We start from the raw sequence: 26,301 nt of genomic DNA on the forward strand, positions 1-26,301 counted from the left end.
TGGACTCTCTGTCCTCTCCCACAACCTGCTCGTGGAGCTTTCCTTTTCCATGACTAGTAATCGCTCGTAATGTTTCCCCTGCCAGCGAGGCTGGTGTACTCACCAATACCAAAAGCCTTAGGCTAAAGGGCTGGGGGCAGATTCCAGGCCTCTGACAGCCCCTTAAAGAAAATTGGGGTAAAGGAGGGGGCGGGGTGCTAAAATCGTGACGCTGGAGTCATGGGTTCTATCAATGAGTGACAGCCACCCTGCCGGGGGGCAGAGGGGCTGTGCAGATGCCACTGGCTGTCCAAATCACCAAGTCCTCCACGGGAAAACGTTTGGGTGGCTGGGACTGATTCGTGAAGCGACCGTTTCAACACGAGTGAAGCTGTGTTCTCTGAGTTCTCTGTCACGTGAGTGTATTTGGGTACGTGACAAAGAGGAATTTAAGAGTGCGAGGTGAGTGTGGTGTATGGATGGGGAGTATTCACAGGCACCCAGACCAGGGTTCTCAAACTTTCAAGTGCAGGAACCCCAGGGGATCTTGGTAAATGCAGATTCTGCTGCACCATCTCCAGGCGGGGCCCAGAACCTGCTTCTCAGATGACAGGGACACTGCATGGACCACACTGGGAGTGGTCCTCAGCTTTGGCTGGAGATTCCTGTACCTGGAGAGCTTTTGAAACCACCGATGCCAGACTGTCTCCCACCAATGAAATCAGAACTTCTGAGAGCAAGACTGAAATATCAATAGTTTTGAAAACTCTCCACATAACTCTTGCCCTTATCGGTTGAGTTGGGGGCGGGGGAGGTGCTAATTGGATGGTGGGACTCATTCCTACCACTTTGGAAATTTCCAAAAGCATGTTGCAACTCTTGCTGTCTGATAGTGTGTCCCTCGAGTGTGTATGGACTAAAAGGAACGACTGCCTTTAACGATACCAGCTCTGTTTTGAGAGAACACCGTGAATTTCCCAAGATTTCCTCTAGCTACCAGATCTGCTCTGCCGTGTTTATCGGCCACGAAGCCCTGGGTGAAGCTATCCTCCGTCCACCTGTGGCCTGTACTTGACTGCACAGCTAGCTGCCCAGATGCCTTCTGGCAAGTCTCATAGGGCTGTGAGGGGTCTAAACAAGGATAAAACTGGATGTTTTATCTTCCTGTAGAGCAGAGGTTCTCAACCCTGCAACACATTAGAATCACTCCAGGCGGCTCTGATTTAATGGGTCTAGGGAAGGGGCCATGTATTACTGGAGTTTTACGAGCTCCCTGGGTGATTCTAAGGGACAAGAACCAGACTGTAAATGAAAATGAAACTTAAAAAAAAAATAGACTATTTGTATTTTATTCAACATTTTAAAAACTGGTCTAAATAAAGATGGTGGTCAAATAAAATATAGAAATTATTTTTAAAATATACACTTAAAGATTTAAATATATATATATTTAACTCGACATGCCCCCCATCCAATACCTGGGATTTCTGAGGAGGCCAGTGCGCAAAGTGGGCAGATTCTGGAGCCGGATATGGAGTAGGCTGCCGGAGACAGAAAGTGTCCCCGATGTAAATGTCACCCACAGTATTAGGGCAGCGCTAGCTGCTGCAATGAATGAAATCTAAATTTTCAGCAATTTAACACTGTGGGAATGTGGTGCTCCAGTAACCGTGTGGTCCAGGGAAGAGGTCTCAGGGGCCGTTTTCCTCGTGTGGTCATTCAAGGACACGAGTTTGTAGCTCCAAGGTGACTCAGAGGCAGGAGTGGAGTGAATGGGCGGGGCTTGGGGAGGGGCCCACCAGCTGGGCGGGGCCACGTAGGCTTGCGTCCCATTGGCCAGAGCTCAGCACGTGGTCACTCCCACCAGTGTGGAATAGCAAGCACAGCCCCAAGACCTGGCAAGAAGCTCCAAGGTTATGGGACGGCCAATCCCCCCGACATTTGTGTGTCTGGTGCCAGGAGCCTCCCAGAAAGGCACAGGTGAGGGCGCTGCACTTGGCAGCGCTGACCCCAAGCCCCCTAGGCGCGAGGGCCCGCAGAGGTTAAGTGCTACGTTAAGGGCGTCTGCTCTTTTTCTTTTCTCCACAGATATCGCAAACGGCACCAGTTCAGGGGGGTACCGCCCACCTCCCAGAACCAAAGAAGTCATCATCAATGGCCAGACTGTGAAACTTAAATATTGTTTCACCTGCAAGATTTTCCGGCCCCCTCGTGCCTCTCATTGTAGCCTTTGCGATAACTGCGTAGGTGAGTAGAAGCAGAAATCGCCTCCGTCCCGCCCCTAATGCTTGTGCAAAAATGCCTGCCGCTGATGGAGCGGCCGATCTCCTTTGAATAGACGGGCGCTAACGAGTCCGCATGTGTGTCTCTTTAATCCTTTGAAACCGAACAACTCAGTAATAGTTCATATGTGGCCTGTGAGTGGCCTCCTGCCCGGATCCTGTTCACCAAGCCAAATCTCTCTCTTTTTTTTTTTTTACATCCTGCACCCCAGCATCCTACTGGTGCAGTGCCCTAAGGCCTTATCCTCCTGGGGCACCCACACCAGAGTGGGGGTTCTTTGTTCCCTGGAGCTGCCAGGCCAGCAGGCACTTGAAATAAAACCCTTTCACCACCAATGGAGGTCCCTCCATTGCCCAGTGAGCTATCTGCATGTAGAGCCAGATGAGCTCTGTGCGTTCTTGCAAGTCCTGGGGGGTCGTTTGGCATGGGGAGCCTGAGACCTTTCGAGTGAAGGAGACGAAACGAGGCAGAGGCCAGGAGACCTGCAGTTAGCGGTGTTTCTCTTCCCAGAGACGTTACAACCTCCCCTGTGTACTTGCTGTCCGTAGGACAGACTAGGGACATGGGCAGAGGGGATACAGTGGAGCTCAGAGGTCCTCGGTCAGAAGACTCGGCCCTGCCGTTAGGCCATAACCGATGTGGGTCCAACCCTTTGGAATTATTTGGCAAGCACTTCACACTGAAAGCTGCTGCTCGCACCCACAGACCACCTTCCTTCCTGGGGTGGAGCTTCTTAGAGACGAGGTTGGCACAGGGCTGGCAGGAGGCCTACGGTACAAGAAGGGTAGTAAGAAGCGGACGAAGGCTTTGCCACGCTGGGGAGGCCCTCCCTCCTTCAGCCCCAGAGCCTGCCTGTAAGAGAAATAACTAAGGGTATCCCTGGGCGACGGGGCATAGAAAGTCTCCTGCTTCCTCCTCCGGGAAAGGACAGAACACCTCAGAACAAACCTTTTCCCTGAGTAACACCTTATCGATCGCCAGCACTTTTTTGAGTCTCCTGGAATTCATAGGCTCAATTCTTCTTCAGGACAATAAAATGTTATAATGTACTTCCTGTTGTGCAAAGCACTTTTCCTTTTCTTTGTCTGAAATTTACTTTATTCTAACGTTAGTAATCTACAGTTTGTTGGAAAGTCCATTATTTCTCTATCGGGCCTTATCTTGGTTTTATTAACTTAGATAAATTACTTTAGGCCTTTGCCCCGCAGTGGAGCAGCATGGAATTCTGCTGAGTCTTTCCCAGGTAGTAAGTAGCCTGTAGTTAAGAGCCTAGAATCTGGTGTCACGTGGCCTGGGTGCAGACGCAAGCTTCGTGACTTAGACAAGCTACTTCAACTCTCCGTGCCTCAATTTTTGCATCTCTGCAATGGGGTCGGTAACAGCACCTACCTCGTGGGATGGTTGAAGGAGTGATTCTTAGAACAGTGCCTGGCGTAGAGCAAATGCCCTGTTGCTATTATTACTGCTGCTCCCTTGATATTTTTGACTGGCTTCCTCTGGACAATCTCTTGATCCGCGGTAGCCTTCTGCAGGTGGGATGCCCACTATGTGAGGTCTTCTATGTGAGGGCACATGAGAGTTTCTACAAGGACACATGACAGCCTTTGTTTGCTTTCTGATACCCTTCCTGGTGACTCCGGCCCCCAGTGGTCATCCCATGTCCATCTTCAGGACAATTTAAGCCAAAACAGCACCGTGGCCTAAATATCTTCAGGGAAACAATCTGTAGGGATTCTCAGGACCCTTTCTAGGTTTGTAATTTTGATATTACATGGTGGAATATTATTATATGATGGAATAGTATGGAACTTATATTTTTATAAGTTTATATTTTTATAAGTTTATATTTTTATAAGTTTAATAGTATGGAACTTATATTTTTTTCACATAAAGACTTCTGTTATTTTGTATGCTTTCCCCTAGAGGTCTAATGACTTATTCGAGTTGGCATTTATAGGTAGGGATTTTTATAGGCATTAACTATAAACCCAAAGTGGTTACTGGACACCGCCTTTATCGTTTATAACAACGTTCACCTGACTGTTTCTATTTGTTCATTTGGATCAGGTGGTCTCAACCCTGTCTCCTGTCTCCAGGCTACATTCCTAATCGTGATAAACTTTTCCTCTCTCTCTCATAGTGTTTTGAAGTTCCCTTGGTGTTATCGTAAAACACTTTTCTAAAAGTTCATATAATTCTCTTAGTCATTCCCTCCATCACCCATAGGTTTACATGTTCCTTAAAGAACCCTAATGAATTAGATGTAAAATCCTCTTACCAAAATTAGATATCAATCCCAGTTAATGGTGTACTTCTCCTGTAGCCTATTTAAGGTAATATCCGTTATAGAAACTGCCAGCTGAGAAAATAAGAGCCACTGGTCTGGAATATGCAGGAGCCCTCCCGCGACCTTCCTCATAAATCCAAGTCACAGTGGCAGTCCAGCACTGCCCAGTCAAGCACGTGGTGTCCTATAATTGGAGACGCAGAACAGCCACGGGAAAGGAGAGTAGGGAAGGTTTGGGGATGGGCTCGAGAGGAGGAACACTGGACGGAAAGCACATTGCCTGCAGCTGCCTCTTAGCATCAGTTGATGGACCCAGGGCTGGAGCTTGGCAAACCCTGATGAGGGCCCCGCTCGTGGACGACAGGTGAGATAAGCAGCTGACTTAAAGCTACTCACAGCACTCTCGATTCAGCCCACACACAGTGATTCAAGCCTACGTAGCTTTGCTTTTCCAGTTCATTACGCTGCGTCTGGGCCTTTGGTGGGACCCATTAGCCGACCAGCAAATGGGACCTTCTGCACTCAGGAAATAGAGTGGAAAGCAGATGTCTCCAACTGAGAAGTGTAACTGCAGAGTTTGCGACTATTTCATCTTGAGATAGAAAGTTTTTATTGAAAGAATTCTACCTTTTGCAGGGCAAAACATACAAGGATGTGCCGAGAGCCAGGGATGGCACATGTGGCCTCCTTTTCCTTAGTAATGAAGGGGTTTGGGCTCGTGATTCCTAGGCACGCAAATAATGTCGCTTTGCACTGGGAGAGGGATGAGGGAACATGCAGTTTCCCAGGCAGTTCAGAAGAGTCTTTTTCTCTGTTCAGTAAGTTTGAAATGAGAGCAAAGTCATGGAGGGTCTGTACTCTTACTTGAGGACTCAGGAAAAGCTTTCTTGGGGAGCAGCTCTTGCAAATGTAGAGTCAGCAGAGCTTAGTGGTTGGGACATGGCTGTAAGGACACGTGGACCCAGGATCAATCCTTGTCCTATCATTGGATAATAGTGGAACCTGGGCATTTCATCCGACCGCCCCTACCTGTTTCCACATCTATAAAATGGGGCGACCCTAAGACAACCTCATAGGTTTCTTTGAGGAGTCAGGGTGGATGGTGCCCGGCGTGCGCCCAGTACAACCCTGGTGCCCACTGAGGGTCAGTAAGTGCTTGTCATGAATGCAGTTGCCATGAGTAACGGCAGGAATGCTGCCGTAGTCCCCACAAATACTGCAGAGAACGAGATTCGTCTGCACAGAGTGACAAGAGTCCCCTCGTCTGTCTGTAACCCGGTAGGATTTAGATGCTCAGCCGTCCCAGAAGAGAATCTCTCCTCTCTGACTTTGTCTCTGGTTACCTCTGTTTCTATCTCTTTCTCTCTGACGCTTCCTCTGCCTTTCTAGTTCCCTCCCTGTGTGTTGTCATCAATCGCTTCTGCACATTTGAAGCAGAGTGCTTTGGGTTGTGTGTTCATTCAGGCGACCTTTGAAGTTATAAAACGTTTAAACAACCAACAGCCGGGGCGGTGGAGCCACCTCTGCTCCCAGCTCCATAGGCTCCCTCGGTTCATCAAAGCAAGAGCAGCTGAGGGGCTGAGAAGCCAGTGTGGGCTGGCGAGGTCCTCCTAGACTCACCATGTACATTCCAAAGTCCCACATGAGTCCCTTCCACACTTCCCTGACCAAGGCGGTCGCTTTAAGGGAGGTCTGTCCTTTGGTGGGCTCTGGGCCAGTGTCTAACTTTATTCAGGTGGAAGCAGCTTTACCTGGAGGCTGAGAGGTGGCCTCTGGATTCAGCAGCCACCTGGGTCCCAAAGCCGCTACCCTGTCTGGGCCAGGGGGACCCTCTGTGCATCTGCTGTGCCACTTCTGGAGGTGCTGTGAAGACAAAAGAGATGGCCCAGGAAGCCCTCAGGCTGTGTCCCCCTGGGGAGCTCTCAGTACCAGCCTCTTCCCTCATACAGAGGGGGCCCTGGACCCTTTCATCTGCCCCCTTCTGTCATTTCTGCTGCGGGTGGCACGAAGAATGTTCAGACGCCCTCTGAGGGGACTCGGCATCCTGTTACTCTTTTCTGGGTAGAGCTTTACCATCATCTTTAAGGATCCTGTAAAGCCTTCCTCGTTCCCCTGCCTCTTCCTTGCTGTGCTCGGTCTCTCCCCACAGCGGCTCCTTTTGTTGACCCAGCTGCTTCCTCCACGATGTGGGTTTCTGGGCTCAGATGGCAGGTATCTGTCTCGTCCGCCATGCGTGCTCCGCCGTGCACTGCCCCAGCCCATGAGAGCCCAGTTACCACTTCACTGTTGTGCTCGATATTAAGAGGTTCCTGTCTGAGACTTAGAATCGCGGCCTCCATCTGGTGTGGGGCAGCACTCCAGAATTTCCCTTTAACTATGTGGGTATGGTGAGAGGGCTCTTAATTTCCCACAGGAAAGTCTGTCATTGGAAGGGAGTGGAGCAAGCTGGCATTTGTATCGTGCCAGGAACCAAAACAAACAGGACTTTACTGTACCGCCTAGTCTTCAGGATCCTCGCTTTTCACTGACATTTAATGAGCACCTGTGTGTCAGGCACTGTGCTAGCAGCTAGATGCATCAAAGCAAAAGACAGTCCCCAGGGATCGTTATTAAGAGCAGACCAAGGAGAATTCGAGATAGGAAGCACTGTGTTTATCATGTTACCTGAGTTAAAGAGAGTAATTTTACGTTGGTAAAGAGGGCAGTTAAAAATTTAGTCGTGAACGTATATGTACCAAATAACATTGCATCAGAATATATAAAGAAAAAATTGTTTAAAAATGCCAGGATAATTTGCTGTAAACATAATGCTAATGAGAAACAATAGCATGCCTCAGGTTTTGATGGCTCGGGTAAACAAAAGAAAGTAATAAAATAAAGGATACCGATAAATAATAAATAGATGTTGAACTTTGTTTCTACAAAGTATACTTACTTTTTAAAACTGTAGAACATTTACAAAACTTAATCAACGAGGCCACAAAAAATTTCTAGCTTCCTAAAAGATGTCCCACAGACCATGTTATCTGACGACACAACAATAAAACTAGAAATCAGTCAAAGATAATACACAAACCTAAGCAAATGTAGTATTTTTTTAAAGAGCTCTTTGTCATAACTCTCGGGTGACAGAAACTTCAAAATTGCAATTGTGGAATAGTTAGAAAGTGACAATGAGAACAATGTAAAAGAAAACTATGCCAACTATTTCCAACTATTTCAAACACACGCACAAAAATAGTTAGCGGAATAGAAGTTATTTGGAAAATGATCAGGTAGCTCATAGAAATGAAGGAGAAAGCCGGAGAACCAGGCTCAGAAACCAGGCAGAGCCTGGGGAGGCTGGGCGGCCGCGTGCAGACAGTTACAGCTGCAGTAGGTCCGCAGAGGAGGTGCGAGGGCCACAGCAAGATGCTCGTTGCGCCACCCCTGAGTTCCGATGCTGCTGCTGACGTCAGCTGGGAACTGACTGCGAGGCCCATGGACCGTGGATCCAGAGGTCTTGGTGGGAGCACCTAGGCCTTTCTCACTTGCCTACCCAGGCGCCAGCGAGGCGGGAGAGGGAACCACCCCACTTTCAGCTTCTATAGGAGGTGGGGGTGACGGGTGGGGCCCTGCCTTCCACCTATTTTTGGGTTCTCTTCAAACAGGAAATTTACTTGGAGAGTGGACGGCCAATGAAGTAAAAAGTTTTAAAAAGTCTAGTACAGAAATAAAACAACTTAGAAGCAAATAGAGCATTCATCTCAAGAAGATAGAAAAAGAATTGCAAAATAAATTTAAGAAAAATCAGGAAGAAAACAATAAATGACCTAAGAAACAAAAATAAATGTGATACCAGATCTAATTCTTTGGGAAATAAATAACAAAAAGATAAACTTCTGGTAAGACCGAAAGAGAGAAAATGAAGTAGAAATAACAGATTCAAATGAGAAATATAGGTGAGGTTTTTTGTTGTTGTCATTATTGGAAAATAATTATGTTATTTTGTATATTGTATAACTCAATGCCAATTGATTTGAAAAATCTCAATGAAACATTATTTTATGGGAAATTAGCCAAAAAATGGATGGAGAACTTAAATAGACTACTAACAATTAAAAACTGATAAGTTTATTGGAGAATTGTCCAAGAAAGAGGCTGGACCCAATCTTACTTCCTATTCTCCCGTTCCAAAGTTTAGAGCAGGTTGGACAGCTTTTCAGTTCATTTCACGTGATAGGCTAACCCCAAAACCTGACAGAAATAACATGCAAAAAAAAAAAAATTCTCATTTATAAATATATGTTAGAACCAATATGATGACATAACAAACTCAGTCTAGCAATATGATAAAAGAACTAGCCATTATGACCTAGAAAGGTATATTCCAGGAATGCGATTATTTTTTAATGTTACTAAATCTTAATATATCAATAGGTCAAAGACCAAAAAGTATGCGATCATGATAATAGATACTAAAAAGAGATTCAATATAGTTTGGCACTTATTTCTAACTCTAAAACTCAGGAAACCAAGATTGGAGGATTGGTGGGCAGGATTTTGACTTCCGTGATCTTCATCCTGTGATGTTGTCATCGTACATGGCAAAGAGACTTTGCAGATGCCGTTAGGATTTCTAATCAACTGACTCTAAATTAGGGAGAGGATCCTGGACTATCCATGTGGGCTCCCGCATAAACACAAGGGCCCTTTAAGAGCCAAGAAGGAGAAATTCCAAGCAGGAGAAGGATTCAACTCACGTTACTGGCTTGAAGGTGGAGGGGGCCACGTGAGAGGGGCAGAGAATGAATCACTGAGCTGGGAAGGGTGAGGATCCGAGCCCACTGAGACCTGCACCTCCTCCTTCGTGTTAATCGTAGCCCAGTGAGACCCTGGCCTGGGCTCCTGACCTATTAACTGACCCAGCTCTAACTGAAAAATTCAAAGCAATAAATTCGTGTGTTTAAAGCCACTACATTTGTGGTAATTTGCTATGCAGCAATAGAAAATTAATGAAGACTATTCCTTTAACATGATTTAGAAAAAAACTTTTTTAATTAGTAAAATACTGAATTATTTATGTTAAAATTAGGAACAAATTAGGATGTCCACTATCACTGCTAATATTTAATATTTGTCTAGATTTTCTAACTAATGCAATAAGATGAGAAAAATAAACATGAACATATAACTATCAAAAATGAGCAAACAAAATTATCACTTTTTTTAGATGACAAGAAAACCAACAATAACAGTACTGACAAACATTTAAACTTGTTTTTTCAGTTTAGTAGGTTTATTAGTCACCAAATAAATACATCAGAATAGATTACTATATGTCATGAATCACAATAGAAATCAAGACAGATTCTCTCCACAAACTTATTTATAAATTTAATGCACTTTGAGGCAAAGGACAAGATAAAATAATTATAAATTTCAAGTAAAAGCACAAGCTAGCTATAATAACCAATAACATTTAGGAAACACGCACTATTAGATATGATGAAGTCCAAAGCGTGTTACTGAACCACAGATCAGATGCAGAAAGTGACTCGAGTCCCCACACACATGTGCATGTGTGTACTTGTGTGAGCGACTTCTGCATTGTCCGTTTCTACATTTTGATCCAAAGCGATCAATAAAATGCACAGTTCTTGTTGAAAAGGGTTTTACAGTCTGCGAGGGAAAGCTGTAAGAGAGGAATAAACACAGTGGGGTGTGGTAAGTGCTATGGGGAGGGGTCTTTGAGAACCCAGATTTCGAGGTGCGGCCGGTCCCTATGCCCGGTGTTAGAGCATAAGTAGGAGTTAGAGCGGGAGGCCCAGCATGTGGACAGACAGACAGGACAGCAGGCCAGAGGCTTAGAGACTAACAGGGAAGAGCAAGGCACTCAGCCAGCAGGGACGTTTGACAGCAATGGACAAGGCCAGTCTCCTGAGATGATGGGGGACTGTTTACTCTTTGCTACCTATGCGGGGGCCGCCCCTGAGCTTTCTGTGATGGCGCGGGCTCCCGATGGCTTCCAGACACTTGGTGTTGGCTATTAGTTTTTCTTAGTGTCTGGAGAATTATTCTTTCTTTTTGGTTGAAGCAACAGGTACTATAAACCTAAAACTATATATGATTTTACTTCTATGTGGAATCTAAGGAACAAAATAAATGAACAAACAAAACAGACTCAGGGATACAGAGAACAAACTGGTGACTGCCAGATGAGGGGGGGTCAGGTGGCTGAGTGAAAAAGGTGAGGGGATCAAGAAGTACACATTGGTAGTTACAAAATAGTCACGGGAATGTGATGCACAGCATACGGGATATAGTCAATAATAGCATAAAAACTACGTATGGTGCCAGGTGGGTCCTGGACCAACCCGGGGGTTCACTTCGTAAATTATATAAACGTCTAACCACTATGTGTAGACCTAAAACTAATAGAAAATAATATTGAGCGTAAAATAATATTGAGCGTAAAATAATATTGAGCGTAATATTTACTCTAATTAAAAAGTAAAAAATAAGTAAATAACGTATCAAACAATCTAATGCTTTTGGATTCAAGCTACCCGTCGCGTTTTCACCCCTCCCACTCATTGACCTCTCTGGAAAGTTCCTGCATGCCTCAGACCGGCCAGGGATTGTGTCCCCACCTCTGACTGAAAATGAATAAATACAGTCATGTGATCTTTTAGCTGAAAACAAACTTGGAAGTGTTTCTTTTCCCAGATAATCTATCATAGTGCACCGAGGGTTTCATGAGACTGGCAAAACGACAGATAAGTCAGGGAATGTGGCCGTCCCTGTGATGGAACTCACACTTTGCAAGATTGTGGAGACAGCCAGGATTCATTTCACGGCTCTGATGAAGCCTGTAGTTTTCGTAAAGGGTTTTATTCATCGATACAAGAAGCTCTGAGCCAAATTTACCCACCTCTGAACAATGTAAATAAGAACTTGGGGCATGTGTTTTTGACTTATTCCTGGTTTTCTTAGAAGCAGCTCAGGTGTTTTTCAGAAAGGGAGGGGGTTTTAATTTCGCCACTCATTATCTGTGATTCAGTGTTCCTCGCTCAAGAGACAGACGACAGAATTCCAAGTCACCTTTCTGACTCGTTTGGCCGTAAGATGACATTCTTCCCCGGAAGACTTTTCGCTCCTCTTAGGTCAAATTGAAACCGTTCCTGGTTGTCGGTGCCCCATTCTCTCTCTTCCTGCCACGTCTCGTTTCCTGTACTTCACTGTCTGTCCCCTGCTCTCGTCTCCGTCCCCCTGCGTCCACGGAGTCTTCGTGCTGGAGCTGGAGCCACGCTGTCATTCCAGCCGGATAAGCCCGTCCCTTGTCTGGCGGTCTTTCCACTTGTTCTCCGCACAATAGCATCCCCTACGTTCTGCTGCCAAGAGTTTCCGCCATGAAAGTTGGCATGCTTTTGAGGCAATAGCCAAAATAAAGTAAAATTCCACAAAGTCTTTAACCTGTCAGAAGAATTTGTTTCATATCATGTCTGTTACAGGTGTAAGTGCGTGTAAGTAGATATGGGTGTCAAGGTTGAGAGCCTGGGGACCAGACTTTCTCTGACCCTCTCCGGGCTGATGGCCGCGTTGGGAATGGCTCATCTCTCACAGAGAGCAGCGGCCAGCAGCGAGACCTCCTGCAGGAGGCAGCCACTTCAGCAGAGCACCACTAAGGTGATAAACAACCCTGAAAGATTAATATCAATAAATCACTATCAACTTTGAGGCCTGTTGGGAGCCAGGCGTTATAAGTGTCATTTTACAGATGAAGAGTCATTCAATAAGGCCGTGTTCCTCCTCTGACTCACCTCAGGGCCATCGTCCCTCTGGGCGACAGCAGAGGTAGAAGGCCACGAAGCTGTGTGGCTCCGTCAGGACCCAGGGGTAGACGTGGAGAGTCACGTGGAGGAATCAAGCCATGTCTGTGGAGTGCTTCGCAAAGCAGGCATTTACAGCCAATCCAGAAGTATTTATTCATCGGCTGTTCTGTGCAAGTATTAGATGGGCTTCCTGCATTTGACAAGTTTTCGGCCTCCTCGTGAAAAGTTAACATCATAAAGAAATATATGACAAGGTTGTAGCACTCAGGATATCTAATCTGACCTTAGGATGGTCACGTTAAACCAAGTTGTGTAAAAGGGAGAAATGGGAGGAAAGGCTGGAAAAATTAGACGGCAGCCACCTTGAGGCCCTTGGATGCCCATCTTAAAAAAAAAAGAAAAAGACTCGATTCAGCCACTAGTGCATATGCTTGAACAGAAAATTCAAAATATCAAATCTCACGTTGGGATTAATCTCACAACTATAAAGTGAATTGATGAGATGTATTGGTTAGCTATTGTCCGGTGATACTGCATAACAAACACCCTCCAAAATCAGTGCCTTTTAAACACACAGCATGCCTCGTTCTCGTGGGCTTGTGGGTCATCTGGGGGCAGCTCTGGGACTATGGCCAGGCTTGGCCCCAGGTATGGCTCAGGCTCAGTCTTCTCCTTAGATTTGATTCTGGGACCCTGGCTGAAGGGACAGCAGCTACCTGGCATGTTCACCTCCTGCTGGGTCACTGGACCACGTGATGTGCTGCCAACAAGTGAAGTATCTCTTACAGCCTCTGCATATGGAACACCTGCTAAGACTCCATTGGCCAAACAAGGCGCATGACCATGACCTTGAGTGTGACCTGTCAGTGGGGCAGGGAAGGATATTCCACCTCAAGAGGAAGTAAGATTTCGAAATAATCCAGTTTATTGGATACAGGGAGACTTGAAGACTGAAGAACAATTACTTTCCAAGAAGCAGCTGTGTGTCTGATTCACCTTTGTAAACATGCCGTGCCTCGCAGTAGGTGATCGGCAATCAGTTGTTCACTTGAGGTGCCTAGAAATGAAAGTGGCCTCCAGCAACAGATGTGGGAGTTAGGGAAGCAAAAGATAAAACCTTACCAGCCCCGAAGTTTCTTCTTCCAAGATATTTGTGGCCGCATCAGCTGATCCAGCTGCTCTCTGTTGGGTGTTAAACAATAAATGTTTCACAAAATTCCACCCACGTTTTGTAGGAGTTGGGCAGGACTGAGCTGTTAAAGGCTGGACACTTGGATAGTGAACAATAACCTGTGTGCTTTAGTTTTGAAAGCTTAATACAAAATTTTTTAAAAGCCATGAAAATGACTGGGTTTGTCGGAATAGGTTAAGTTTTATTTTTAAAAGGTTGGGGAAACCTTTTATATAAAGGACTAATTGAAATGGAAAGATTATACTGAGATAAAGGAAGAAGTATTTATTTTAAAATCTAGTAATATACCTGTGAAAATGAGATTGTCTTTTTTGATTAAAGAAGTGAAATGAATACATAGAAACAATTTATACTGAAATAGCTCTTTCGTCTCTATGACACCATCATATTTACGTGTGGCTTTTTACTTTCGGAGGTAGTTCTCCATACGTTGTCTCATTCACTGCTCACAGCCACCCTGAGTATTAGTCTGGGTGGGAAATATCACCCCCAATGGCGACAGAACTCAGATTCAGAACGAACAGAGACGCCCACGATCAGAAAGCAAGACGCTGGCAGCCAGAACGAGAAGACAGCCTCCCAACCCCTGTGCAAACCTTCATAAACCATGATTTAGAGCAGAGAGAAAAGCAGCTGGGCCCAAAGTAAGCAGCAGGTGGACAGGTGAGATTTCAACATGTGAGAAAAGGCAATAACGTCTACCCCAGCCTGGTGGAGACACGTGGTTCACCCGACCATTCGCGTCCCCCGCGGATGGGTCTGCCCTGGGTGCAGGGCTGGGGAGCAGCGTGCAGGGAGGAAGCAGGAAGATGCATCACGGGGGGTCGTCAGCCTTTGGAGGCTTATAGAGAGGCTCCAGGATGAGTAGAGAAGGCGAGCGGGTGGCATGACCATGCAAAGCCATAAATAAGCTCTAAGTCCTAGCATTCCCCCGGGATTATGATAAAGCTAATCCTGGGGGAACGAGACTAGGTGTATGTGTCAGTGCTTTAAATTTTAAAAATGCTCTCATATATCAACATGAAGGTTATCCAACCCTCCTGAAATCGTGCCACCCGCGTCCTAGTTTTCGGTAGAGCGGACACCCGCTGCGGCTGGGGCCAGGCCTTCCCCTGCGAGCCCGTTGAGATCCGAGGAGAGAGCGTGTTTAAGGAGGCAAGCTGCACCCCTGGGTCAGAACATACCAGAGGTCTAATGGAGAGCTGCAACTCTGGTAGAAGCCGTGAGCCCCAAACAAAGGTCAAGTTGTGATGGACCCCGCTGGCCAGAACTGAGCAGCTTCCCCAGAAGGACCGAGCGTGGGAACGACGATGTAAGTAAACTGCCGTCCCCAGGAAATGTCAGCCTCATGTCACTCAGCAGGTCACACGCTTCACGTTCGGGTCAGTCACCGCGTGAGCCCCACGGAAGGCAGGGGTGGAGCGGGGCTCGCACACCCTGGAAGGCAGGGCTGCCCCCCAGACGTCTCTCCCAGCAACTTAGTGTGAGACCCCTCACTTCAAGGTAATAGAGTCCTGGTTTTGTCGGTGTGTCGAGGACAAAGCCATCCCTTCGGGACAGATCTTGGGAGCCAAGCCCTCACACGGAGCGTGCAAAGCCGGATGCCGCCCTGTCCATTTTCAGCAAATGCCTGTGTGACTCAGCGTCCCAGGGGCTGGAGCTCTGCCACCATGCCGAGCCAGCCCTTTCTCTGCCAATGGTCAGGCCGCCTGGGTGGCCAGTTTATAAACGTGGAATGAGAACTATAACCGTCGTGGGAAGCAGAGCCCTGTGTGGCCGGCCCCGTGGGGCCTTCTGGGTGCCTGGGTCAGATAAACTTGGGAGCCATTTATATGGCGCTTTAGAAAAACACTTTATTAGAAGACTCTAATGATTTAAAATAATGCATTGAAAATAATATTTAAAACGCAGGTCCTTTTTTATTCTGTGCATTTATTTCTTTAATAATTAGACAAAAGACTGTCTAAGGTGATATTTTGGAAAAGCGAATCCCCACCACAGGAAAGTCTCAACAACAGAATTTCTGGGGCCTCCAGGGCACGTTTTCAGCCTGCCGTGGGTGAGTGCCACGTGATGAACCACAGCCTCCGTGCCCACCGTACACAGGCCGGCATCTAAGGCAGAGTAGAGTGGACCCCAGGGAGGGGAGTGATCTCGCCATGGGCTCTATTTTTATCTGACCAGAAGTGCTCACTGCTTTGCTGCCTGTAATTGTCAAACTGCAACTCGCTTTAAAAATACTTTTCTTCGCTACCCAGAAAAGCCACCAGCAGTTACTACATGAAAGTCTCTTTCTGGTCGCCTCATCTCCCCACATGTGCCCCTTCCCGACTTGTTGTGTCCCTCGGCTGGGTGGCTCCTGGCCGTGTCTCTGGGGCGTGTGTGTGCCTTTCTAAAGTCGGTCTTCCCCCCAGGTTGATGTCTCCAGGTCAGACCTGCTCACACCCCAGACATGCAGGTGTGTCTGCTTTTCAGATGTCTCCACTCGGGGAGCTCAGAGACGTCCCAAATCAGCATCCTGGCGACCCCCACCTCACTGAGTGCAAACATCATTCGCTGGATGCACAAAGCAGACACCTCAGAGTCTCATTGGCTCCTCTCGCCCAACCTCACCTAACCCATCACTAGGCACGTTTCTTACGAGGCGGATCCCAGCTCCATCCGTTCCCCCCCTTGGCACTGTGGGGGTCAGCTGCAAGATCCCATCACCTCTCCCCTTGCCCGGGCAGGGGTCTTCTTGGGGACCCCACCACCATCCCACTCTCTACGATCCCAAGGAAAATCTGATCACACTGCCTTTCTCCTTGAAAGTGCTTTTCTGCTGGCGGCTAATAGGAAGAAAGCCAAAATCTTTAACCTGGTCTGCCAGACCTGTGCCCTGCCGCCTCTCCCCTCGGCTGGAACCACACTCCTCCTCGCTGCCTGGGCTCCTCGCAGTCCCTGGGACCAGCACGGTCCTCTGTCAGCTCCTACATGCCTTTAAGGAAGGGCCCCCCTTGCATACCCCTCCCACAGCCTTCGGTCCTCTGCCTTGATAATGCTGGCCAGGTCGTCAGGATACACTGTGGTCTTGTGTCTCTGCCCCATGAGGTGAAGCTTGAAGAGGGCAGGCCTTGTCTGTTTCCCTCACCAGGTGTTCCCAGCACCTCACACTTTGCCTGGCATTCCGCTGCTCAATTAATACGTGCTGGAGGTAGAGAAGGGAGGAGGGAAGGGGAGAAAGAAAAATAATGGAGTATTCCTCTGCCCGCAGCTACCTTCATCTCTCCATTTTACTTTTCTCTCTTTAAAAGGAAAAAAGCGTATTGCTTTTTGGGCTTTATGACTAGGTTAATATTCTCAACTGGAACAAAAAAGTTTCTTTCCCCCAATCAAAACTAAATAAAACTCCGCCCCCAGCCTCAAACTTCCCCCTAAGACAAATGGAAAATTTCAGACTCCAAGAGAAATGATGAAAATTTTTAATTAAGTCTGATCAGGAACTAGTAACCCTAATGCAGTTCTGGGAGGACGGATGTGACATCGTTGAAAATGACCCATAATGCATTTAGACCTAGTACGGATATAACTTATCCATTATTTATTCATTCGCCGAAAATCAGAGGACCTATCGTGTGCCAGCTACAAATTGGAACAAAGCAGTACCTTTCAGACCTTCCCCCCTGCAACTCACTGTAAGAAATGCATTTTCCATTGGGACTCAGTGTACCCAAATGCTCAGATGATCTAAGTTTTAGGAAGCAGTACTAACATGACTACGCAAGATGCCTTGATATTTTCTATCCTAGTTTAATGCGGATCGTGACCCACTACTTAATCACAGTCCTTAGTTTGGAAAACCCTGAATAAAACACAGGCCCTTCCTGTAAGTAAAGCAGCCCCGCTGTGTGTGGACAGATGGCTGTGGCAGAGTCACACAGGGTCGTGCGGCACGCCGGGCCCGATCGGGTCAGGCTTTTAGGAGGTGGACCTTCGGGACTGAGCATGGCGCCTTTACCCGACCAGTTAGCAGGTAATCAGCAGCCTGCCTGCCGTCTTAGTAACTCGACTCGAAAATTAGCTTAATTTCAGCGAAGTGCACCAGTAAGTCAAGCCGTTCTTAGCCCGACTCTAAGGGGCTTCTGGGAATTGTACGCAAATGGCCGTGTGTGAGTGCATGATGGCAGGGACCACAGCTCTCATCAGCTTTTTAAAACATTAGGGAATTAGGAAAAAAAAAAAAAGAAAAGGTTGAAAACCACTACGCTAGAGGTTAAAAAAAAAGAAACCCTGAAAAAAACCTGATCTTCTGATATTTGCTGGAAACAGTATCTCAGAGGTGGACAGTTTTAGCATTTGCTGCCTGTTCCTCTCGCATCTTCCATCATGGCCTCCTTCCTTCATTAACCTTGTTCCCATGGCGCCATCGGCGGCCAGCTTCGCCCAGGCCAGCAGCCCTCCCAGAGCCCTCCTTGCCCCACCACCAGTTGATCCGAGCTTGGTGGCTCTAGCAAGCATCAGCCGGTGTGGGGTCTTGTCTTCTTGCCCCAAAGCTCTCCAGCCGGAATGGCATGTTAGCCCACTGTCAAGTTGAACCGTTGATCACAGCTTCCTCACTGCACCTGCTCTGGGAAGCCCTCTGTAAACCCTGTCAGACAATCCAGTAGAGCCTCTAGGCACTAATCTGCCTCCGATTAGAAAATCACATTCGCAAGGCATAAACCTGTGGCAGAGGACAGGGCTGGCTTCCTGGGCGTGCAGGACCCGGGGCCGATTACACACTCTGCCGTCGCCATCTTGAAATTCTTAATAATCTTTTAATAGGATGCCCTGTAGCTCCCTTTCACGCTGGACTCCACAGATTCCGTAGCCAGTTCTGACCATGAGATAAGAGCTTCGGCCTGTCCTTCGGCGTGCCTTTGTTCAGAGAAGTAATTAAAGATCCACTGACGAGATGGCCTGACTCAGCCAAGTGCTCGCATGCTTTATACGAACAAGAAAAATACAAGAAAACAATACGCTATATTTAGAAGCTGAGACTTCTGCGCCGACCAGACCCTGGTGGCTGTTTGTCTAGTGCTGTGTAGTTTGAGTGCTGTGGAGCCACCAGTTGGTTCTGGGCCTAACCAGGGGACCAGTCTCACAGATTCTGTGTTTGTAGAGTTTCTGCGCTGAGTCCTGCCACTACCTCCTAGTTTTATGTCAACTGCGATTTTTGAAAGGTTTTATTTAGCTCCAGGATCGTAGGATTTGAGTTGGGAAGAAACTTTGATAGCATATTTGACCGCCGTGGCCCAGAAACCTGCCTAGGTCACATTACTAAGGAGGCCAAAGGCCAGGACCCGAATTCAGATCCTCTAATTTAGTAATCCAATGTACCTTCAGACTGCTTAGAATAATTACGGTAACCATTTACTAGCTGACTGTGAACTTATTTTTATTTTTATTTTTGGTTGTAAGCAGTAGAGCATTTTAGAAAATGGGCTATAATGAGGAAACGATATATAAAACAGATATAGGTATCTGCTCTAGTTGAAGAAGAGGTGAGACCCTTGGGGGCAGGGCCTCTCAGCACCCAAGGAGCTCAGTTTGGAAGTGTGTGAGCTCTGCAGACATGTCAAGGCTGCAGTGCAGAGCGAGCTGTCCGGGGATACAAGCGAAGGGCTGACGGGATCTTAGTTGCTTTGGGAGGTCCCTCGGATGACAGTGAGGAGGACAGACCGAGGGCGCCCCAGGGAGATTTCACAGTGGCTGGGGTTCGTGAAAGAGGTGACATGCGATGTGCGCCCTGCAGTGGCCTTCAGACACAGGGAGCAGGGACACAGGAAAGGGAGTACAATGCAGTCAACAACCCTGTTGGCCGCCTGGGTGTGAGGCATGAGAGCAGAGGGTGGGAGGTGGGCGCATTCTCTGCCTTGAGCAACTAGATGTTTGATGCATTTGTTAAGAAGAGGAGGGTTTGTGAGGAGCGGGGAGTACAGGGGAGCATGATGAATAGAGCTTTGGACCTTCTCGATGTGAGGTGTCCGTGAGACAATCACACAGAACCGTCTTGCGGGCACTTAGAAAGCATGAACTCACCCGAGGAAGATGTATCAGTGAGAAGCATGAAGGCCCAAGGATGGAGCTTGGGGGATCCAGGGCATCTAAACATACCCTGGAAGGTGCGTTTGTGCTCAGCAGTAATGGCCGTTGGGCTTATCCACTCCAAATTGCTCCCTCCCAAACCGGGGTGTTTACAGTAGATCAGTAACCCTTGAACTGAAGGGGCAAAGGGATTGTGGAATCTCGGGCACATGCCCTAAAATGCCAATCACATGGGCAGCTGGAGGGGCAGAAACGTCAGGGGGCTGAATACCTATGCAGAGTGACGGTGTGCAATGAGAATGTTAGAAAACCCTACCATGACTGACTTCTGAGTGTCAAACGCCCCTTCTGCCCATCTGGGTCTGGCTTTGCTTCTATTCTGTATCCCAGATTGGGGAAGCCAGGACGTGTTCCAAAAGAAGTAAGGTGCCCTTCACCCCTGGGTCTCCAGAACTTAAATCAGGAAGGATCTGAGGGTTTTCCAGTCAAGGCGCACCTTTTAGAGACAGGAAACCTAGGACAGGTATGAACATGATAAACGTGAACATCAGCCTTTTAAAAATATACCCTGCAGGGCAATCTGTCAGAGCAGATACTGAAGAGGGGTTAGAGGGGAACACTTGTCCCTCTCACCGTCCTATCTAATGCCTGTCCACATAATCCTGTAGCACACAGGCGTTGTTGGTATTACCGATGAGAGGTTACATGGGAAAGCACCTTGAAAAGTGTAAAGCACAATACATATTTGTGTTCCTTTCCTTCAGCTGGTCTTGTGTTAGTACTATGTCATCATAATGAAGTCGGGTCTACAGTTTCAACTTAAGAAAAATGAAATGTCTTAGAAGTTTTGCAAAGAGGTCTCGTTCTAGATAAATTTTTTGAAAAAGGATACTGCTTCGGACATGTCAGTGTGCTTTTTTAGGGAATCATCATCAATTTGGGTCCTGCTCACAGACACAGCTCTCTGTGCCTTGGGTGATGTAGACTCAAGAGTCTCTCATCCCCACACCATGGACTAGTACCAGTCCATGGCCTGTTAGGAACCAAGCCGCACAGCAGGAGGTGAGCGGCGGGCAAACCAGCGAAGCTTCATCTGTATTCGCAGCCGCTCCCCGGCGCCGGCATCACCGCCTCAGCTCCGCCTCAGATCATCAGGCATCAGATTCTCATAGAAGCACCGGTCCTTGGGGCCAAAAAGGTTGGAAACCACTGAATTGTAGATTCTTTGCTACAAGATCACAGAAGCGTGTAGACTTTGCAAAAGCCTGCCCATCGGGAATATGGCTTTCCAATCATTTATGCGTGCGATCAAATTACATGGTTTCGAAGAGCCTTAGAATTGCTAGCTTTATGTGTATAAGGTACCCATGAGATAACTCAGTTCTGAAACCTCTATTTTGATGATAAATTGAGGCCTCAAAAACCATAGTAATAGGCGTGAAAGAACATGTGTCTCAAAAGAGTTGGAGAAGTGGACAAAGCAGGGTGAGTGGACGTCACAGGTGGGTCTAGACCCAGACATACCACAGAGTGGCCGGGGACTGTGGCAGCTCCATGTGGCTCTGAGCTTCCGCTCCTCACCTGTGCCTGGGAACCTGTGTTGCCTGTCACACGTGGTCAAAAGGGAGTAAGCGACTTAAAGAATGTGATTGAGTATTGAAAACCAGAAAACTGTACAAAAGTGCAAGCCATTCCGATGTGAGGTGGTGTCGATACTGATTTCAAAGCCTGCGATTTCCAGAGAGGTACGGAAGGTTCCAGTCGAGACGGCAGAGTAGGTGGATACTGTGCCCTCCTCATCCCGTGATCACATTAAAATGACCACTAAATTATGGAACAATGAACCCGGAGAACCATCCTGAGACAGGCTGAACAGAGCTCCCGTAGCTCGGAGGTGTGGACAGGGTTCTGAGAGGCGTTGGTTGTCAGCACGAGCTTGTTTTAAGATTTGGGTCCTTGTTTCATTCTGTGAGATGGAGGGGAACGCCCAGGCATAGTTTCTGGCCCTACAGACCCAAAGAGAGTGTGAGGCCTGCCGTGGAGAGGGGCCTGGGCGGGGTCGTGGGTGGGGGTGGCGCCAGAGCCAGCAGTATGGTCACTGAGCACTTAAGCATTTGCTTATAGAGGAGCTGGTTACAGAGTGTCACAACATGGCAAGCTGCAGCTGGAGAATCACCGAGGCCCACCAGCGTACCAAGGCTGTTTTCACGAGGGTGTGCAAGTGCGAACTTACAGTGCCGGTACTATTGTTATAGTGAGACAGAGCCCTAACCCAGCCCCTGAGCTCCAGGAAGCTCAAAGAGCTGGACGTGGGGCTCAGATTCTGGGTCTTAAGAAGGGGGCGAGGGCTGGCATGCCGTGGAAGAGAGGGGGGAGGGCGATTCTTCAGCCTGGTTGGAATTTACCACCTCTCGTGATGACCTCTGACCTCCTGGACCCAGGATGTGGGGATCACGGGAGTCCCTTCTGCATAGTAACCAGCCAGTTCACTTTGTAAAGTAATCGCATTTCTAGTCACTTTCTTACATCTCCTTTCAAAAACAATTTACATCACAAGCTAAATCCTTTTCTACCTTCTCCCTCACTTTCTCCAGCCACTATTTCCCTTTGCTTCTCTTTGGAGGCCATTTTTTTTTTAATTTCCTCTCTTCTCAATAGCATCATAAGCATTTTTGTTTCTGATGCGCAGATTGACCTCATGGTATAAGCTGCTTCAAAATGCATCTCCCGTGCATGCTTATGCCACCTTCGAGAAGCACAAAACTCCCCCGGCATTAGAGCAGGGAGTTGAACACAAAATTAAGCCAACCTAGAACATTTGAGGACATAGAAGTAACATTGCCCGTTTAGGGAGCTGAAGGACCTTAGCCATCTGTTCGTCGGGCTCTCGCATTCGATGCCCAGAGAGACTCAGCGACGTGCCAGGTGAGGGCAGAGCCAGGAGGGGCGAATAAGACCCTGGAGGAAGGAGCACTTAGATCCCACGTCGCTGTCCCAGGTCATGTTTGGTTGTAGCGTACAGGTTACGCCGATCCTACACGTACTAACTGCTTTTATATTGAAAAGTTTTCGTTTTTTTAACAAATGGAACTAAAATCTGCAGAATCTTGTCTTGTAGGACGTTGGCAAGGACACAAGACCAGAAGAATCCAAACAAGTACTGATAAAACACAGTCATTTCGCATTTAATTTTACAGCTCAAAGCGGTCTTGGTGCTTGCTTATGTGACCAACTTTTTACATATGAAGAAACTGAGTCCCCATGTAAAAGTAATATAGTAATACTTTAAGACCTCAGAGTCAGCTAATATGATTTCTTGTTTTTTGTTCCTCCATAAAATTAAACAGGTAGAACTCATTCTCATAAAAGGAGCTAAGAAACCTGCTTCGCTGATACATCCCTTTGTCCCAAATAACCCCCTAAGCTCCACAGTCTTAGTAACTCATTTTGCAAAGCAGCTTTGTCAAATCCATACGTCCCTGTAAGAAGTTCCCGCTTCCTCTGATGTTCACTTTGCTGAGAATGAGGCCACCCTTCCACACTGTAGAGTGCTGCTTAGTTGAGGGTAGGCATCCCCAGATACGAGCTAGATCTTTTTGGCATGCTGCAGAGGATAGATGCCCTGGACCAGAAGAGACCCAAGGGCCACCACACAAGTGATGGTCTCGGTGTGACAGTGTTCCACTCTTGTTCCCATTCTTGCTGATGTGCTGTGCCTGGAGCTGCGGGCACCCACGGGTGCTGCCCTAGGAGGGAAGGCCTGGGCCCTCAAGCCCTCTGGGCACAATGACCAGCAGGGAACTGGCACAGGAGGCAGTGACAAGTGGTGATTAACAGTTCAGATTAACATGTGGTTTCTGATGCCAACTCCTGTCTGCACATCCTTTGTCTGTAAAATGGTCATGACAGCATCGACCTCACCAGGTTTTGTGAAAATTAAATGACACAATTCATGTGCTCGGCACAGTGCCTGGCACAAAGCGAGGACTTGAAAAAGGATGGATAAAAGTAAGGATGGGGAGACTTAGGAAGCACGTGCGATCCTCTGACTCGGCGTTGACCACAGTGGCAAAGCGATTGCAATGTCGATTTTACTGAAAGATCTAGAACAGCATGAATTATTTGATAAGAACGTGGTCCCCCAGTCCTGTAGCTAGTGAAATATTTAAATGTTCATATTACATAATTTTATGAATTACGTGGGGACCGTAAAGGCTGGGCAACGATCTGTGCCACTACATGTCAACATTCCTCATCCTAAGAAAGCAGGAGAGGTCTCCCAAGGCAAAGTTTTGCTCATTTTGGAGGTAAAATGCCCTAGGTTTAAAGCAAATGTCATTTTCCACTTCATACCTTTAAAAACATTTAACTTAATTAAAATCTAACATTTAAATGAGACGTTTTCGATGGTAATTGCCTCTTCTTTCCCTTACTTCTGAAGACACTCTTGGAGAAAGGAGATGGGGTGTTCCCCTCCTGACCAAGTGCACGCTAGTCTGCCCAGCCCACGCCCACTGTATGGAACACAGAATTTTCAGGCCATCCGGGCTTGGCCTGAGGATATGATTTTTATCTATCTCTGGAGCCCACTCTTGAGGGAATTACATTAGAGTCTGACTTCTGGGAAATTTCAAATTCTTAACATTTCGAACATCGTATTCCTTTCTCTGGCAGCTTTCAAATCCAACTTTTGCAAATAGTTTTTCCTGACGATTTCAGCGAGTTTTTCCGTACCGTCCAATTTAAATTTTAATTAACTCCTCCATTTCTCCTTGTTGGTAAGCCTTCTTTTTCATATTTCATCTCTCCCAGAAATTAAATCTTCCTTCAATCAGGGGGATAGCATTATCAGCTCAGCACCCGCATTTCCTGGGGGGCAATGCCTCACCAATCTCCACGCTCCCCTCCTCTGGGAAATGTGGGGACAGCACCTGCCTCGTGCAGACCGATTATCAAGGATAAATGGCATAATCATGAAACAGGCAGTCGGTGGATGGTAGCTTTAATCATCGTTAATAATATTCTTTTTCTTACGATTTAGAGTTTGGGGTTAACGAAACGGGACCATAACTCCTTTTCCTGGACTATGTTTCCTCCAGCCATTTAATGGAACCTTCTGGCCCCACTTAGAATCTGAGCTCAGGTGACTGTTCAGATTTGCTGCCCCTGCCCGAATTGCCCCCGTAGCCTCTGGGTCTCCCAGTGGCGTCCTAGGAGCTATTAATAAAACCAGCTCTGCCTCCTTGGCGGTTAGCAAGGCAGGCCAGAGGCAGCTTCTCTCCCTGAGCTGATTCACAGCGACAGCTGTCCACTCAGCTCTGTTAGCTTCAAGTGACCATCTTCCAACCCTCAGCCTTCTCTGAACGTATTCAAATTTCACTGACCCCTGCCTTCTGCAGCTGGCTCGCCCAAAATCTTATCTTTCATTATCATTTTCCAATGTCTCCACCTGGCAACCAGGGACAGTGATCACTTGGAAAGCTACTAAGGCAATTAGAAGTGTCTGTTCCTTCGCTGAGCGTATCTGTGGGGTGTCTGCTACATGCCTGGCACATGGGTAGGTGCTGGGCCTACCAGGATGTCTCACCTCAAGGCCTCACCTGGGTCAGGAGAGTTAAGTCCACAAGGGCAGCGTGATGCCGACTAAGGTGTGCTCAGGCCCCTCAGCTCACTAACTCAGATCCCGAATTTAAATTAGAGAACTTTCTAGATGAATCAGCTCCCCACACTTCACCATGTTCCACTCCCTCCCCACAGACTGTGTTCCTCTGTGGCCTCTTTTAGGGAATAGTTCCTCATTCTTTTTAAAGGAAACCTCCAGAGACCCCTCCCTTTGGGCAGGACCCAAACTTCAGAACCAAGAGATGGAGCAGCAGCTCGAACGTGCTTCTTCAAAGACTCTCCCGTCACCGCGCCCTGCCCCCACAGCCCAGGACCTAGGACACACCGTTGGAATTTTCCACACAGAAAATACACAAACCAGCCTCTAATAACAGCTGTTTGAAATGTCCCAGATGCTGTGGCTGCACGCAGCTTGTGCTGCCAGCTGCCAGGCTCCCCCTCCTGCTCTACATGTTCTCCCTCCCAGCCGATGACGGCCTCACTCAGGTCCCTGTGTCAGCTGTGGCCACTCGCTCTCTCCCCAGCTCGGCTGGTCCCAGCTCTTATCTGCTCTCCTTCCCTAAAAACCAGATAACACAAGCCTCCCGTTCAAGACGACCCAGGCATCTCCTAAGCGTCCCTGGGTCCCCTGAGCTCCAGCCAGTGCCTCAGAGCAGAACCGTGACGGACAGGATGAGCCGGCCCTCATCCCGGTCATCCTTGACCCACGAAAGGGGAACGTGGCATCCCGCCAGCGACGGTGAGAGAGCAGACGGATTTCAGGGCCCCGTTAGGTTTTTCTCTGTTAGGAGTTCATTCCTGGGCTCTGAGGAATATTTTAGAGTCTGAAAATAAAGCGTCCTCACCAGACAAGAGCGGGATCCCCTGGGAGCCGTGCAGTGTGGCGTGGTTGTTCGCCTTCTCGGTCGTCGCAGCCCTCGGACCCAGTGCTGGGCACATGGCACATAGCTGAGAAAGGCACGTGGCATTTCGCGGTCGAGGGTTCTGGAGGCGATGGGGCTGGACCCGTCCCGGCCTTGCTGCCTGCGTGACATTGGGCCGTGTGCTTGCTGCGTGGA

At 47.7% G+C, this 26,301-nt stretch overlaps 1 protein-coding gene and 1 long non-coding RNA gene across 7 annotated transcripts in view; one reads left to right on the forward strand and one right to left on the reverse strand.

Moving 5' to 3' along the window:
- Positions 1–26,301, forward strand: part of ZDHHC14 (zDHHC palmitoyltransferase 14) — a 220,206-nt gene that overhangs the window by 159,704 nt on the left and 34,201 nt on the right. For all 6 annotated transcript variants that reach the window (XM_039873872.1, XM_039873873.1, XM_039873874.1 and 3 more), the window contains one exon: positions 2,068–2,226. In XM_039873872.1, coding sequence (XP_039729806.1) covers positions 2,068–2,226 — 159 coding nt within the window. The remainder of the gene's footprint in view (positions 1–2,067; positions 2,227–26,301) is intronic.
- Positions 12,984–15,125, reverse strand: LOC120611416 (uncharacterized). Its single transcript, XR_005655178.1, has 3 exons — positions 14,740–15,125; positions 13,481–13,545; positions 12,984–13,123 (listed from the first exon to the last, which is right to left on the reverse strand). It is a non-coding gene; the product is annotated as an uncharacterized LOC120611416 (long non-coding RNA).

The sequence above is a fragment of the Pteropus medius genome, unplaced genomic scaffold, assembly GCF_902729225.1.
Source record: "Pteropus medius unplaced genomic scaffold, Ma_sr-lr_union100, whole genome shotgun sequence".
NCBI lineage: Eukaryota > Metazoa > Chordata > Mammalia > Chiroptera > Pteropodidae > Pteropus > Pteropus medius.